Source organism: Boleophthalmus pectinirostris, unplaced genomic scaffold (genome assembly GCF_026225935.1).
Source record: "Boleophthalmus pectinirostris isolate CB_2022bp ecotype Guang Dong unplaced genomic scaffold, ASM2622593v1 HiC_scaffold_10, whole genome shotgun sequence".
NCBI lineage: Eukaryota > Metazoa > Chordata > Actinopteri > Gobiiformes > Gobiidae > Boleophthalmus > Boleophthalmus pectinirostris.
This window is the reverse complement of record NW_026570971.1, coordinates 21,872,938-21,888,852: the sequence shown is the minus strand read 5'-3', so window position 1 is coordinate 21,888,852 and position 15,915 is coordinate 21,872,938. Positions and strand designations below refer to the sequence as shown.

The following is a 15,915-nucleotide window of genomic DNA, read 5'->3' as shown; positions in this document are numbered from 1 at the left end:
CTTGAATTGTGTGTGAGCTAAGGGTAAATGATGACTTGCATTTTAAAATCACTTCACAGTTATGAACTTGATAATAACAAATAAAGTATGAAGCTTTAGGTTTGCATTTAAGTTAAGTGCTCTAAGTTTGAGCTACTCCCTTTTTACAGATAAAAACCCACAGTTCTTATCACAGTACTCTGGTCTTCTTTATCTAATGGGCTCTTCCTATGAATTTATCTTGAAAATACATCACATTATACTTTGCAATAAAGTAGACAGTGACAATTGACTGTAAGTACTATAGCAGGAAAAAAGTTATTACTGGATAGTTCTTAGTTGTATTTGATGCTATAAATATATACAATGCAATATAGTGTCTAAATTCAATATACAGCATAGAGTGCCCATCTGTGATAAAAATGTGTCTGTCATAGCTTCTCTATGTTTCTCAAAACTGGTGTTAGATTTTTATCACACCAGCTTGCAATTGCTAAACTATTTGGTTGTGTTCAAGGCAACAATGTGTGACTTACTTCCTTAAAGTCATAAGATGCCAAGATAACACACAGGACTAGATCACTTAATAATTAATTAAAAGTTAGGAGAGGAAGCACACAGAGAAAGTGAGCACCCACCTTCTTCACACCCTCCTCTTCAAGGAGAGAATTTGCTCTGTAGTGATTTGCATATTGAAGTTTTTTTTTTTTGTTTTTTTTTTTGCAAGGTACCCTCATATTATAGCCAATACTACTCATGCAGGATTTGTACTAAAGGCTGAACTGTTTTGTTTTTGCAATAAAATGGAATCATAATGCATTTGAGTTGACAGCATTGTTCCTTTAAAGCCACAGTATGTAACCTTTTAGCCAAAAATAGACCAGATCTTATTTGGCCTGGAGGGAATGTTGTTTCTTTGGTTATTATATTCCACATGGAAAAAATGGTCTGAGAGGGGTTGCTCAAATTGCAAAAACTAATTTGACAACAATAACATGACTTTTTTACATTTCTCTGTCCAGCATGTTTAAATCTTACAAAGATTGCTTGATTGTGGCCGATGTGGGACCTGCATGTTTTAATCCCTCTGGAATTCTCCTCCTCAAAACTTTTGGAGGGAAAATTCAAATGTAACAGGACACAGGACAGTTACAGGAGCAGAGGACATGCAGTTTGAAGTTTGAGGATTATGAGAGCTGATTTGGACGTAAGACTTTTCAAAGATTTTATGTGCTTCTCTGGCTTAGAATGTCACCATTGTTAAAACATGTTTGTGGTGTTTTATTTGAAATTAGAGTTAATGTAAGGACTTTTTCTATGAAACAAATTGTATTTGACTGTACATCTACAAGAGGGTGACAGTTGTACTAAGATTTGAATGTGTTTGTTCCAGAGTCGTCTGCAAACAAGGAGTGATGTCCAGAGCTCTGCTGGAGCTGTGGGGACGTTCATGAATGTTACAGCTGATGTTTCAGAAAAAAGGAAGATGTTTGAGAACCAACAAAACACAGACCACATGACTTTAAACACATTTTTCAAAATATACTTCCTATTGAAACAGTAATCGTGTTTCTACAATGATGTGGCATTAGGAGGTCTTTATACCAGATGCCCTACCTGTTACTGCATTTAGAGGAAGAAAAGCAGCACATGGTGAGTTTTGTTTCTGCAGATACAGTTCTAATGTTCTTGTGATTCTGTTCTAGTCCATTATAGGTACTTTAAATGTATTTAAACATGTACAACAGAGTAGATCATCATAATGTAATCGTGTTATTCCTGTGTCCACAGGCAGAGACCAGAGCATCTTCACTGGAATAAATCTTCACACTGTCCAGCTCCACACTGTACTTGTGCTCTTTGTATGTTTGATTCTGTTAAGACAATACAGAACTGTGGAAAACTAAATACTATTTTTGTATTATTTTACAGAATTAGATCAATTAAATTAAATTATACATACTTATACATTTCACAATAAGGTAACATAAGATAAATATGCATATTCAGCATGATTTGATCAAATTTCATCAACATGAAAAAGTGACATTCATGTTTTGAGAAAAATATGTGTAGATGGGATCAAAATAAGTTTCAAAGCCTAAACATAATTTTATTGCATGCAACTGCTTTCCATAACTTTTTTACGTAAATCCAGCAACCTTTTTTTCAGTGCACAAATTATTCGATATACCTCAATTATACATGAATGTCCTGACAAAGACTGCAAAAAGTAGAGATAAATGCAACACATTTTTCTTCTCCAAGACATGAGAGACTATTTGTTTCACCCCTAAAAAGTCCATTCAGACTCATGGAGGTCACCCAATTCCCAGGCCAGAATCATCCAACTTCAAATCCAACATGACATCCATGACCTAAAGGAAGTTCAGTTTTAGATGCTAAACAAGCTATTGCCACCAACATTAAAACAAAGAGCAAAAAGAAGCAGAGCGAATCAAACCTAAATGAGAGAGAATATGCAAATGGGACATGCTGCTCACCCCATAGCCTGTGGTGCCAGAGTCTTACAGTTGTTGTTTTTTAGCTGTGCACTCAAAGAAGCAATCTTGAGTTATTGTAATAAGGCTGGGTTGGGTCATGAGGATACAAATTCAGGACACAAGAAGCAGTTGGATCTAGTTTGGGAGCTTAAGGGGTTATGCGAATTGTTTTTGGATGTGGCCATAATTACTCAAGTGCTTTATTAGATTAGTGGTGGAGATGGGCTCATAAAGATATGTCCATACTCCATGCTGACAGAATGTTACACTGGTGGAAACAGAAACGTGCTAATGAATTGTGGGTGCCTTCTACAATTTAAAGGACAAAATCTACACATTTAATTCACCTTGAACAAACTCAGGCTCATTAGTGTTTTTAAACTGTCTGGAACAACACAGGTAAGACCATCAAGGATCTGGCACATAACACACTACAGCTGATTTTAAGTTAATTAAAACTCAAATTCCAAAATTTTACTTGCAGCGTGATAACCAAGAGGGAATTTCAATGCTAAACACACCTGCGCCCTTTTGCCCAACTTTACGCACACAAAATCTATCGAATAAAAAGAGTGCTTGGCTGGGTTTCCTCCTACTCTGTCATCTTCCGTGCTGAACACTTCACACGGTAGTTTCAGATGCGCTCTTGCTGTGGGAGGAAGGCGTGATCTTCCGCATTGTACCTGCTGCATGTGTGCGCGCGGAGCAGAAACGAGAGCGCACTGAGACGTCCGGTACACAGAGCGGCCAATATGCGGCTTGACACTGCATGTTGAAATATGGTGAAACAGCCCCCTGAAAGAGGAAATGTCATTTTCTATGTGTGAAGCTTCTTTGGAGAGTTGAGTACGAATAAGGTAAGCGAAGCACGTATATTTTATTTAAGTACAAATTAGACAATGACGTTGGTTTCATTGTTCGTTGTTTAAAATGTAAATAGTAACTGGTTTTCTCCTGTAAATACAAGTGCACCACGTTGAATCATCGCTGTGTAAACTGACGCCCTTTAATTAATTATTGTGAATGATGAGTAGTTGAACTGCCTAATTCATTTTGTACCTTCATTTAGTTAATACGATAGCCCAGGCTGGACAAATTATCACTGGTCAAATGATGGCACACCCATGCAAAGACTTCTAAAGTACTACTAAAGTACTGCTTCTGTTCTTGAGATGTAGGAGCTCCAGAAGTAGCAATTAACAGGCTTTTCAAATATTTACAATGGGACTTTTCAGTAGTGAGAACCTTTAAAGTGTTGGTTTGATCTTTTCTGGTGGAGAGACAAACAAAAGCAACTGTGCTCTCATAGAAATATTTCCTACTTTCTAAAATGAAAAAACAAAACAAAACAAAAAAACAAAAAAAAAACCCTTAAAAATACTTAAATAGTGCAAATAAATTTAGTCATTAATCTGATAAATCAAACCACACCCAGGCTTTACAAAGAATGACATAAATAGAAGTTCAATACACTTTATGTCACTTTTCTGGGGGAAGTTCAGCCAACTGTGTCAATGGCTATGCTATTCTTTGACTGAAATATTGAAAAAGTGTTACCCTAAATTTAATATACTTTCAGAAACAGTGAAGAGTGAAAGGCATAGATTTGTAACTTGGCCTTAGGAGGCACCTGCTTGTCCCCAAGGAATTTAATAAATTTAATGCTATATTATGCTGTGGAACACCTCCATTGTGACAGGAATGTGGAAAAGTTACATAATGCAAGTATTTTTTATCAATTCTTTATTTATTTATCAGGTAAAATGAAGGACCGACTGTTGGAGCTGCAGGGTCTAAAGTTGGAGGAAGAGGAGCCCAGGTCTAATGAAAGACATGACGCAAACAGTGGGGATCCTGATGAGGTTCCACTGCAGCAGCATGCCGTGGTCTTCCAGGGAGAGGATGTCATGGATGGCATCTACAAGGACGCCCAAGCCATGAGGAAAGAGATGTTCCTTCTCAAAATGGACGTCAAGCGCTTGGGAAAACAAAATACCAGATTCCTGACGTCGGTGCGGCGAATCAGCAGCATCAAACGAGACTCCAACGCTTTAGGAAAAGATATTAAAGCTAGGGGGGAAGCCATCTATAAACGTCTGGAAAATCTGGGCAAGCTGAGCAAAGAACTGGAAGAGAAACAAGGCCCAACTTCAGCCGTGGTTCGAATGGTGAGATCTCAATACGTATCTCTAACCCGAGAATTTCACGAAGCCATGTCTGAGTAACGAAGCCGAGATGGCCCAAAGGGAGAACTGCAAAACACGGATACAGCGGCAAGCGGAGATCATGGGCAAAGAGGTGACCAGGGAGCAGATAGATGAGATGATCGAGACTGGGAAGTGGAATGTGTTTTCGGACAATCTCCTGTTAGAGGGGCGGAGCGCAAAATCGGCCCTGAACGAGATCGAGATCAGACACAAGGAGTTACTGGACCTGGAGAGTCGCATCCGGGATATACATGAATTGTTTTTCCAAATGGCGTTGTTGGTTGAGGAGCAGGGGTGCATGATAAATAATATAGAGGCTACTGTGTGCGCAACTGAAGACTATGTCGCCAATGCCACAGAGCAGATTAAGAAAGCAGTGAGATACAAGAAGAACAATCCATGTAAAAAGCTCTTCTGTTGTTGCTTTCCGTGTTGTAATTAGAAAAGAAAAGACACAAAAAGACACACAATCCAATGTTTTATGTAGTTACCAAAACAGCACTGAGGATTTGAGCAACCCTGACAAACTGTGATGACTTGGTTGATGCTATTATCCTAGTTCTCACGCCAGATGTTGTAGCTTGGATTGCAACGTTAGCGCCTAATGGACAATTTTCAGTTCAAATGCGTTTACATTGCATTGATAATTAAATCTACCAACATCTGCTTTTCTAGTCATAATGAAATCAGCTTGAAGCGTAAGACAGCCCCTTCTGCATCCATCTGTGTTTGCCTGCACATTAGGATGATGGATGTGATATCTGATAAAGGTGCTTCAGTGACTCACCTGGTACGGCGTGTTTACACAGGGCCCGAGCTCAGACTGGAGTTCATAAACATGTCAGGGCATCTATCTCTTTAAAAGTTTATCCACAGTATAAGTACCGCTTACTACAAACACAATTCTTACATACAAAATAAGACGTACATTTTACATCTTAGGGGGTTTTCACGAGTTTCATAATGTCCACATGAAAATCCAACGACATAGCCTTTGTAACTTTGTAACTTGGTAGGTGTGCCAGTAAAGTATGCAGCAGCACAGATATGCAACTCATAATCTAGCCGTTTACTTTGCATTTCCTTTATTTGTTTATAGTGGAAACCTACTAAGAGAAATAACAGAAAATACTGAATACTGTTACAAGAGAATTTATCAAGAGTTATTTTACATTTTACCCAATTTCCACATATTTTTCTTTGGTCATTACAGCAGCACAGACACACAGTTACAATATAATGCTTTATTTTGTACTTATTTTATTGTATTTATTAGGAAATCCTTAATGAGTCTTCACTTTTTTCTTTTAAAACAGAGAATGAATATGTAGGTTGGCATGGCACTTCCCAACACTGTTATCTCAGCAACCACAAATTTATTTTTTGTGTCAGGGTTGTGGTATTTAGTTTCATTTAGTTTCAAGTTCATAGTTGTAGATTTTTTCAGCCCTTCCCTATTGAAGCGTGAAGACCTACTTCTATTTTGATCAGGTTTTACATATATTTTGCATAGCTGCTGTATAAAATGGTTGTTCATATGTTCTACAACTTTGACTTGAGTCATACAGTATTTAAGATTTATTTCAAAATAAAACCTTGTCTTAATTGTTTGGAGCCGTTGATAATTGGGAAACATGAAACTGGAAGTGGCGGGTAATGCAAACTGTTGCTAAACATGTCTTGTCTTTAGTAAAGAGCCACACATCAGATGTGGTTTCCTCTGAAGGTTAAGAGGAGATTTAGTCACTAGATGCCTAGAGCAATGGTGTAAGTATGGTGTGTGTATATAGGAACTGACTACAATTACTCACCCTGTATAAAAGGAAAGGAGCCATTATTTAAAACTTAAGAACAGAAATAGTGACAAGATTCACAAATATCTGTTGGACTTCTCAAAACTAACAACATTTAAAGTTTCTTGTAGAATTTTTTTTTTCTGGCAAAGATCTGAACAAAAGAATTACTTGAGTATTGAATATAACTCCAGCTGAAATAAATAAATAAAAAATCTTATGTACAACTACTACATTTAGGCCTAGTGTGCCTAATGTGAGAAGCCAAATATTTAAAATGAATGATTACAGTCCCATAGGCCAAAATTCCTGATGCCCTAATTTGACCAGAATCTTTGATGGAGTGACAGACAGAGCCTGAGACCAGCTGGGACTCACAGATAAAACATTTTCACCTATTTATAGGCTTTTTAGAGAAAACTAGATAATCAGATATTTCCATACCAGGAGTGTGGTTCGAACCCAAGAGGACTATTGATAATTAGATCATAAGTCCAACGCATCCATTATTGTGTGTTTAAAATGCCTCAGTCAGGTGATCTAGTGGCAATCTAGACTACTACAGACTTCCAGTCTGACTGCCTGTTATGACTGATGGGCCAGTGAACAGGAAAATGGACAAGAATGGTTTATTCGAGTTAACAGGTGAGCACAGGTGAGCACAGGTGAGCTGGAGGTAAATAAAGTTAGCCTACATCTGCCGATGATCTGCTGTTCAAACAGAAACCACTCTGTGCCTCAGGAGCGTCCACGTGCGCTTCTGTTGTGACACCGGCTTCAGTGTTGACAAATGTGACCCTAATGCACATACCACAACCTAATGAGGATTAAAAATGTGCGGACAATTAGAAGTTTAAACAAACATATGTGCAATATTGACCTAATAAATGCAGTATGTCTAAAATCTTATACATGAACATGATGAAGTTTTCAGAAACAGATTAAGCCCCGATGTGATATTCACATTTTTGGGAAGACTGGTCAGCTTTTATGCACACAATTTAAAGTGCGTATTTCATTAAAACAAATAATACAGAAAGTAAGCTTTGGTTTTGTGTAGACTACATCTTCAGCTCCATCTAGTGATAAGAAATGTAAGTACAGTCAAGTCCAAAGTGTTAATGCTTCTTCTTGGGTTTAAGGGGCATGATGGGTCCAGACCAGAGTCCAGACTAAAGTAGATCCTAAAGGATAACACATGGGGCCCATAGGCTAATGCCCAAATATCTCCCACTGTAGTAGGCTCTTGTGTAAAGTAGGGCCTGTATGGGTTTAGTCTCCAATAGAAAATCTAGTATAACACAGAATCAATGCTATGAATAAACTGTAAAACAAATAATAATAAATAATGAGGTCTCATATCAGACTCAAATAGTGTTTATTTGAATTCATATAATAGGAAAAAACATTTGATGAAAGACCTTTTGCAGGGTGCAGAGCCAAAGAGCATCTTAGAAAGTTAAGATACTCTGTGAAAACAATGTAAATTTAATGCTAAAGACAATGTAAGCATCCAAAATGTGAGACTTTGATAGATAAAATCAAGTGTGTTGTAGAAGCTCACATCATAGAGTTCATCTTAAGGAGAACTGGTGCAGCTCTGACACAAACTCTTTTGGACCTTGGACCACTTGAACCTTTTTGTGGTCAACCTCAAGTTCACACTGGCCCCTCCTTTTCCTCTGGATCACAGTTTTTCCCTCCACAGGGACACAGGTGTCAGTGTCTACAACAGTATGATCATTAGTGAAAACTGGTTCAGAGTATCTACAGTGTGTCTACATAAACACACCAGTTTGTTGGCGCACATATACTGTGTGTATTTATAGCAGATTCACAAAAATGTTAAAACATTTAACATAAACCTGAGGGGGTTTCAAACGTATTTTCAAGAATGAATTTTGAGTGTGAAGTCCCTCTCTGGTCCCTAAATCCTGACATACTTGGACTTTTTGCACTGTTTTCATGCTCAGAGGTCCAGTGCCTCTTTGTGACTCATAGTGGCCTCGTTGTCTCTAATTTGATTTAGTTTTGCTGAAGTAAAGTGTGTCTGTTCTCAGCAAGGGTTTGGTTTGGACAGGCAGAATCATCAGCCAGGCTCTCAAATGTTCTCATGATGACATACAACATAACATCACTATCATATTTCTTTATTTATAAATGTATACTTACAATGAATATAATTGTTAATGTATATAACATTAAAGGATGTCATTCCATCTGTTATCTTTTGAAAGACAAAACATTTCTGAAACACATTTTAGTTCATTGTTTCAAAATGTGCACAAAAAACAACAATTAGTAAATAAATAAATAAATAAATAAAATAAAAAAGACATAAAAGTAAAGAAATATTGAAATGTGGTCAAAATACAACACAACACAATACAGAAATACTACAAATGTGGTTCTTGAGTCAGATTTCAACTGCAGAAATCTATTCTTCTGCAATCTCTTGGGTGTAGATTTGTATTTTATTCTTGTGCATCCAAAGTTTCATTTCAATTGTTTGAGACAAGAAAACAATTTTGTGCTAAAAATTCTATTTTAAAATTAAACAACATAGGCAATGCCATAATTGTGACGTTAGGGGGCGACCATTGCTCACATTTCAGAGTAAGGTCCAGCAAGATGGTGATTCCTGTTGTGTCTTTCACAATAAAACATTACAAAATCCACTCCAGTGTTTGCTGATTTTTGTATTAATCAGGCATGAGTGTATTGCTAAATCCAGACCACTAACATGTAACGTTTTGATCAGCTAATGCAAATAGCACGGCACTATGAAATAAAACATACAAAAACGTGCATCTTATTGTGTAAAACCAAATAAGAGTTATAAACAGAGGAAGCGGGACATCTTAAGTCATGCGCACTCGTGACATACACGTTCATCTCAGACTGCACGCACATTTTAACAGTGTTTGTTACTGAAGTAAACTTTATTTGCAGATATGGGGATTGAAGCCTGGTACATGGACAGTTCTGAAGAAGACCAGAGAAAACCGCACAAACTGACCCCAAACCAAACAGTCTCTTTGGAGGATTTACAAAAGCTTGGTGTATATCACTGGAAGGTAAACAAACAAAAAAGATCTTAGACCTTACACTTGTGCATCTGAATGCCAATAAAGTCTATCTAAATCTAAGTAAGTTTAGAAAATACTGTCACTTTTATTCAGCAAAAAAAACAACATGTGAGTTTTTGCAGTATCCATTATTACATAGGCCTGCCATTTAGTTTGCCTAGTTTGATTGCACTTTGATTTCCCAGTTACATAACTCTTGTACTAAAAATAAATAACTCATAAATGTTTAGCTCAATTCCTTGCTCTATTTTTTTGACATTATTTAATCTATTCTTTCTTGTTTGCAGTTAAATGCTGATATCTATGAAACTGACCCAGAATTAGTGAAAATACGCAACGAGCAAGGATACACCTATATGGACATCATCACTATTCATAAAGACACACTGCCCAACTATGAGGACAAGGTATGTGTACAGTGTTAATTCCTTATTTAATTTGTGCAACTTGATCTGATTTCTCTGTAATTATTGCTTTTAGCAACAGCAACAATATTATCTTTTTGTAAATAACGTTTATTCTGATGTTTTTTCATAAATGATAAATGATCAAAATAAATAAAAACAAAAATCGATCATTCTGAAAAGGAAAAATCTTTACCTCTATTCTTTCAGCTAAAGATGTTCTTTGAGGAGCACTTGCACCTGGATGATGAGATTCGTTACATTCTTGACGGTCAGGCCTACTTTGATGTTAGAGACAAAGAAGACCGATGGATCCGGATCTCCATGAGCAAAGGGGACCTGATCACTCTTCCCGCTGGCATCTACCATCGCTTCACTCTGGATGAAACTGTGAGTTGGGCTATACATTGTATCACAATCAAATCAAAATTGCAATTGAAAATAGTGCAATAATTAAAGGCTCCAATTATTTTGGTAACAGAATATCCTTGATAAACAACAACTTAATGAAGAAAAGATCTCTATAAGCATAAAACTCAGTATAATTATTAAAAGGCCATTCCTGGGTACCATCCAAGGAAGTAATGATGCTGATTGTCATTTTGAGAATCATGCTAAAAGCATTTCAGTGTACTATAGATCTTTTTTTTTTTTTTTTTACTTTTTTCTTTCTTTCCATAGAACTACACCAAAGCCATGAGGCTGTTTGTGGGAGAACCGGTTTGGAAAGCCTACAACCGTCCTGCTGACGATTTTGACATTAGAAAGAAGTATGTGGCTTCTTTACAAGGATCCTGAATTTTTATTTATTTTTTTATTTGCTCATTAAAATGAACATGACAAAACAGGCAATTCAGTGATTTCCATATTTCATGTTGCTACTAGTTTAAGGTATCATTCACTACTTTGTTTGTTTCTGTGCTCTAGACAAGGTAATGAATTATTCTAGACTTTATTGTTGGTGATTTTGGCTTTGGCTGTCAAATTAAATAACACTAAACTCCAAGATACATGCCATATTAGAGTGCCTTTTCAGCTGCTGACTGACAATGAAAACAATGAGACTGCGCTTTAGTGCATTTTTGGTTTAATGAAAAAGAAAGTTTATTTAGATTAAACATTTAATTTTCTTATATATATAAATATGATTATGTAAACATTAATTAAAGACTCACCAGCACAAATCAATAAAAGATATGACATTAGGTCAAACAATCTGCAATGTACAATACAAATCTGCATTTTACATTCTCCATAGTGGGAAATGTAATCTGGGTGAGTTGTTTACTTTCTCTACACATGGCTTAATAAACTAATGAGGAACAGACAGCTGAAATCGAGTGGTCTTTGACAGTTAATCCAGTTTTACAGGTGTCTGCTGTGCCGACAGGAGGAAGAAGCTTAAAACAGGACCTCTGTGGACATTTATTAGACTTTAAGCACACTGAAGCTCTGGATAATGCCCGTGTCAAGTCTCACATTATGAGGCTGAAACTCCCTTAAAACCACTGCCAATCTGTAGTGCAATGAACAGGTCTGCTCTGAGCCCTGTTCAACAACTTTGTCCTGCTAACTTCTGGTGCATTTCTGATTAAGAACTGAGAAATGCATTTTTCAAATACCACCAAGTATAAAACTCTTATTCCCTTGTTAAGCATGAAGCTGGAGCCTTTGCAACAAACTAGAAGGTAACATCAAAATGTGTTGGCTCAAAATATAATTAATAAAATGTGATTTAAAGTTTCATGCCACATTACTGCTGTATCAGACTGGTGTGATATTTTCAGTTACGATGAAATACCATTACTGCTCACTCATTAATATTAACTTGATATTATTAAATCAATACCATGTTAACATTGGTGGTGAAAAATGCCTCCTGTATGATGTGTCATAAAATTGTGGGTATTTTTATATGCTTTGTTTCAACATCTCCACCATTATCAAATTACGACAAATACACCAAACTACCAACTTTTGGCCCTAAATGTAAATTTCAATTATTCTTCCCAATACATAATTATCTTATTTCACTTGAAGTTTCAGCCAGTTTCTTAATGGTGTGCCATGATCATCTTCAAAATGCTGAAAAGTTGATATTTAAAACTAGGAATTAGGGAAGCATTTACATGGTTTGCAATATAGAGCAGACATGTACATTATCTTACAGAGTCCTTTCAAAGTCCACTGATGACCACAAAAAGAAATGGCTTTTGATATGTTTTTAAGCTAAACCTTATCAACGTATCTGTTCCCATTTTAGTCTTTTCCACATTAGAAAAACTAGTGTGTATTTCTTAGACCAGTTTGAGACATTGCGTATTGAAGCTGTCTCCCTCGCGGCTGGCCACTGCCTCCAGGAGGGCCTGCTTCTTCTGGGTGCTGCGTGAGGACTCCAGCTCGTACATAGTGGTGAGGTTGAAAAGGACGCTCTCGTGTAGGTACTGGGCAGGGTCCTGTTGCACCAGGCCCTCCAGCTGACCCAGGGACTCCTTCAGACGGCCTAGATACAGCAAGCATACAGCTGCATTGTTGTTAGCCTGGAAATAAATAAATAAATATTACTGGTTTTGTACACATTTGTACCAAAAGCACATTTCCTCTATTTGTGGTTCTCAATGGTGATACTTGTGTCTTCTAGTTACTGGTCAATTTTAATGTTACTCTACTCTTAATAATAGAAAACATGATGTCATTTGAACAGCAGCATGAGTTTTGGGTTGCCAGATCCTACAATCAAAACCAGTAAGAAAACTAAAATAACAGTGAGTGAATTCTAGAAATTCTGGCCTGTCCATGTAATGAGAATGAACAAAATGTCGCAGTTCAGATTCACTTGTGACTGTAATTCCTTTTTATAAACCAGCAAGAGTGGAGGCTACATACCCTACCTTTAAATTTATTCATTCCTGTTTATCCCATATCATTTTTTTCTGGGGATTAAATTTTATGTATCTTGTTCTAGACATAGTTATGCAGGAAGAGGTCTTTATAAAGAGCACTATGTTTTGTATATTAAAATAGAATGTACTCACCACAGGGTTTTTGGGGTCAATCTGCAATACTTCAGTAAAAGATGAGTGCGCTTCTGCATAATTATTCTGACTGAGGTAGACAAATGCTCTGGAAAACATAGGGCAAACTATATTAGGCATAGTCATAAAAAAGTTTAAAAACTTAAAGAGTTATTTTATGATCATCTCCTTGGTATTGTCTAGCTTGTAGTTGAATAATGAATTATAATTTATTAATTAAACCTTTATAAATAGCCACTCTAGCCCATGTGCCGATCAATATACTTTTATAGGAATTGATCAACAGTCCCTCGCTGCACCAGCTCTGTCTGCAAACCCCTTTAATGTGACCAACTGTGCCGATGATGTCATCCACATATACATTTGCTTTACAGTAATTTAAAGATTTACAGCTTCAGGTCACAAGATCAAGCCCATTTATTTCAGATTAAAAAAAGACATTCTAACATTTTTAAACCATAATCCTGCGATGTATACCTATGTACAGTAGTAATCAAATGTAATGGTATAAAAATGCTGATATGAAAATATTAATATATACATCCCTTGAATTTGTTTTCTTTTGGGGCTGTGAGCTTTAAACAATATATGCAAGCATATAAGGGGATGAAGAGTGAGGAGAGGCATTCACCAACCACTTGGCTAAATGTTAACTGTGTTGCATAATAGCCAAGACATTTATTCATTGTGCATTTTAGTCTATCCTGGCTCCTATCAGAAGTCACCCCAGCAACAAGGTGAGTGTGTGATGTTATCAATCATGGGGCTGTGTGAAGTGAGCATCAGTGGCTGGTTTGAGTGAGAGCCTGTGCCTTATACTTCACATCTCCTCAGGCCACGGCAGCACAGGCGCGACCTCCTGTGCTAAATCACACGCCATCAGGAAGCACAAACCTGAGAAACCCCCTGAAGGCAGACCTGCTACCATCAAGCTATCTCTCCCTCTCCAACTCTTTCTATCTCTTTCTCAGTCTCTCTCTCTTTCTCTCTCTCTCTCTCACACCCCTCACCTGTTCATCACCATGCACGTGCTGTCACCAGGCTGGCTCCCTTTCATCTGGCACGCCTTCTCAACATCCTGGAAGTATTTCTCTGCAGTTTTAACATCTCCGATCTGTTGAAGTAACAGCAATAGATTTTCAATACTGTACAATATGTCTAGTATTGTCCAAGGCAGCTATGAAGCAAAAATGTGTAAAAATGCATCACAAATAAACAGAACTAAGCCTGTAACTGTGTATTAAATAGGAGCAACAAAAGCACGTTAGTTTATTGTTAACAAATCAGAGAGTTGGTAGTACAAACACCATTCAAAGGACATTGTGCCCTTGGGCAAGACACTTCATTCACTTATTTCAGTCACAGTGAGTTTGTTTTTATATTTTTTGACTGAAGAATGACCAATGGGGCTTTCATGGATGATTTCTTTTTAGATTTCTAAGGAACCATAGCTGAACTGATATAAAAGAATGATTTTGATCATTTCCAAAAGATATTTTTGATCGGATGTTATCACAAAGCAAATACCAGTGATTTCAACTGACCTACTGTATAAAAGTATAGTGCACAATAGGGCTGTAGAAAAAGCACTTAAGGGCTCCTATTTAAGGAAGCATGTTAACAGAACATTACCAGCCGCTTAGCCATCCTGCGTCTAGACATGATGTACTCAGAGACAGCGCTACTAATAGGTCACCTGAGTTTTAGCAGCCGCACTTGGTCGATTGCACTTTTATAGCCGACACAAAATGCATGTGGTAATGACCTACAAGTTTCATCATCCGTTTGTATTGTGTCTGTGTGTGTGTACAAAACAAACCTGTAAGAAGATTCGTCCAATGGCACTGAGAAGCTGCACTCTCTGCTTGGGTTCATATTGGATAATGGATTGATAGGTCTCCACAGCTAGAATGTAATCCTGAAGAAAAAAAAGGGATTTAAAAAGTTGGTAGAGGTAAAGCCAGGTAAACAGTGGGAGGCAGGGGCAGGTGGAGGGCGAGACGAGTAGATGAGGGTGTGTGTGTGTGTGAGAGAGAGCGGGCATTAATCAAACATATGGAGTATTAGCAGGGCGAATGTGACCCCGCTCCACGCCTCCTCGCTGCACCGCTACGCATCGCTCAAGCTGTGACTGGACTGCTGAGCGCGCCCAGCCGCAGAGGTCACCCGTGTTCACTACATTTTAGGAGAGTCCTGCTGAAATTTTACACTTTTAATGAACATATCTGAGAAAAATCTTACAGCATACGACTGCACAGTATAGATAATTGGGGGATTTTTTAACCAAAGATATTAGGTAATTTCATACAGCGATTGTTTAGTTTAACAAAAATGTGAACAAAGGTAAATCTGAGTTTCAATATAAGATGTAAAGGTTTTGAAACGGTCCATTTGTGCTCGAGAGTGTAGTTTAATTCGGAGTAGGGCTGCACCATGTATTGCAATCATAACGAAATTTGGCACAATTCTCAATTACCAAAAAGGCTACAGTTATTAAGGTAGTAGAAAAATCTTGTTGTGCCTGAAGTTCAGATCTCCACAAACTGAAATTCATTGGATAGTAGTTTATCAGTTAATATTTCAGTGTGGAGTTGTTTACAATGTGCACTCTGAGGAAAATTTCCCTTTATAAACTACAAAGATAATTGGAATCGCTATACAAGTCAGAAAAAAATAAATTTTTTCCAAATTGTGCAGCCCTAATTTAGAGAATGGTTGAATAAATAATACCGGAGGTGGAATGAGATCATATCAGTGAATCATAGCATTTACATTTTATAAAACAGCATGCTCTTATATGATTTGGTATTTAATCTGCTATGTAAAATTCTTAAGAACCCACTCACATCTTAGATGCATTGCTGTGAAACTGGTGCCTCCTCAACAATAAAAACCTTGTACCCT

At 37.2% G+C, this 15,915-nt stretch overlaps 3 protein-coding genes across 3 annotated transcripts in view; 2 read left to right on the top strand and 1 right to left on the bottom strand.

Annotated features, from left to right (window-relative positions):
* The first annotated feature begins 3,088 nt into the window (after window positions 1–3,088).
* Window positions 3,089–6,300, top strand: stx11a (syntaxin 11a). The gene is given in 3 exon segments (XM_020919662.2): window positions 3,089–3,340; window positions 4,242–4,704; window positions 4,706–6,300. Coding segments are annotated over 2 exon segments (885 nt in total). The 5' UTR covers window positions 3,089–3,340; window positions 4,242–4,246; the 3' UTR covers window positions 5,133–6,300.
* Window positions 6,301–9,343: 3,043 nt separating this feature from the next.
* Window positions 9,344–10,828, top strand: adi1 (acireductone dioxygenase 1). The gene is made up of 4 exons (XM_055155932.1): window positions 9,344–9,560; window positions 9,860–9,979; window positions 10,187–10,366; window positions 10,658–10,828. Exons 1-4 carry the CDS (start codon window positions 9,438–9,440, stop codon window positions 10,772–10,774), a joined length of 540 nt encoding a protein of 179 aa, XP_055011907.1. The 5' UTR covers window positions 9,344–9,437; the 3' UTR covers window positions 10,775–10,828.
* A 218-nt stretch (window positions 10,829–11,046) lies between these two features.
* trappc12 (trafficking protein particle complex subunit 12) overlaps window positions 11,047–15,915 on the bottom strand; it is a 32,961-nt gene continuing 28,092 nt past the window's right edge. Inside the window, exons 9-12 of the mRNA XM_020919850.2 lie at window positions 14,831–14,929; window positions 14,022–14,125; window positions 13,012–13,099; window positions 11,047–12,516 (exon numbers count right to left, since the gene is read on the bottom strand). Coding sequence (XP_020775509.2) covers window positions 12,274–12,516; window positions 13,012–13,099; window positions 14,022–14,125; window positions 14,831–14,929 — 534 coding nt within the window. The 3' untranslated portion in view covers window positions 11,047–12,273. The remainder of the gene's footprint in view (window positions 12,517–13,011; window positions 13,100–14,021; window positions 14,126–14,830; window positions 14,930–15,915) is intronic.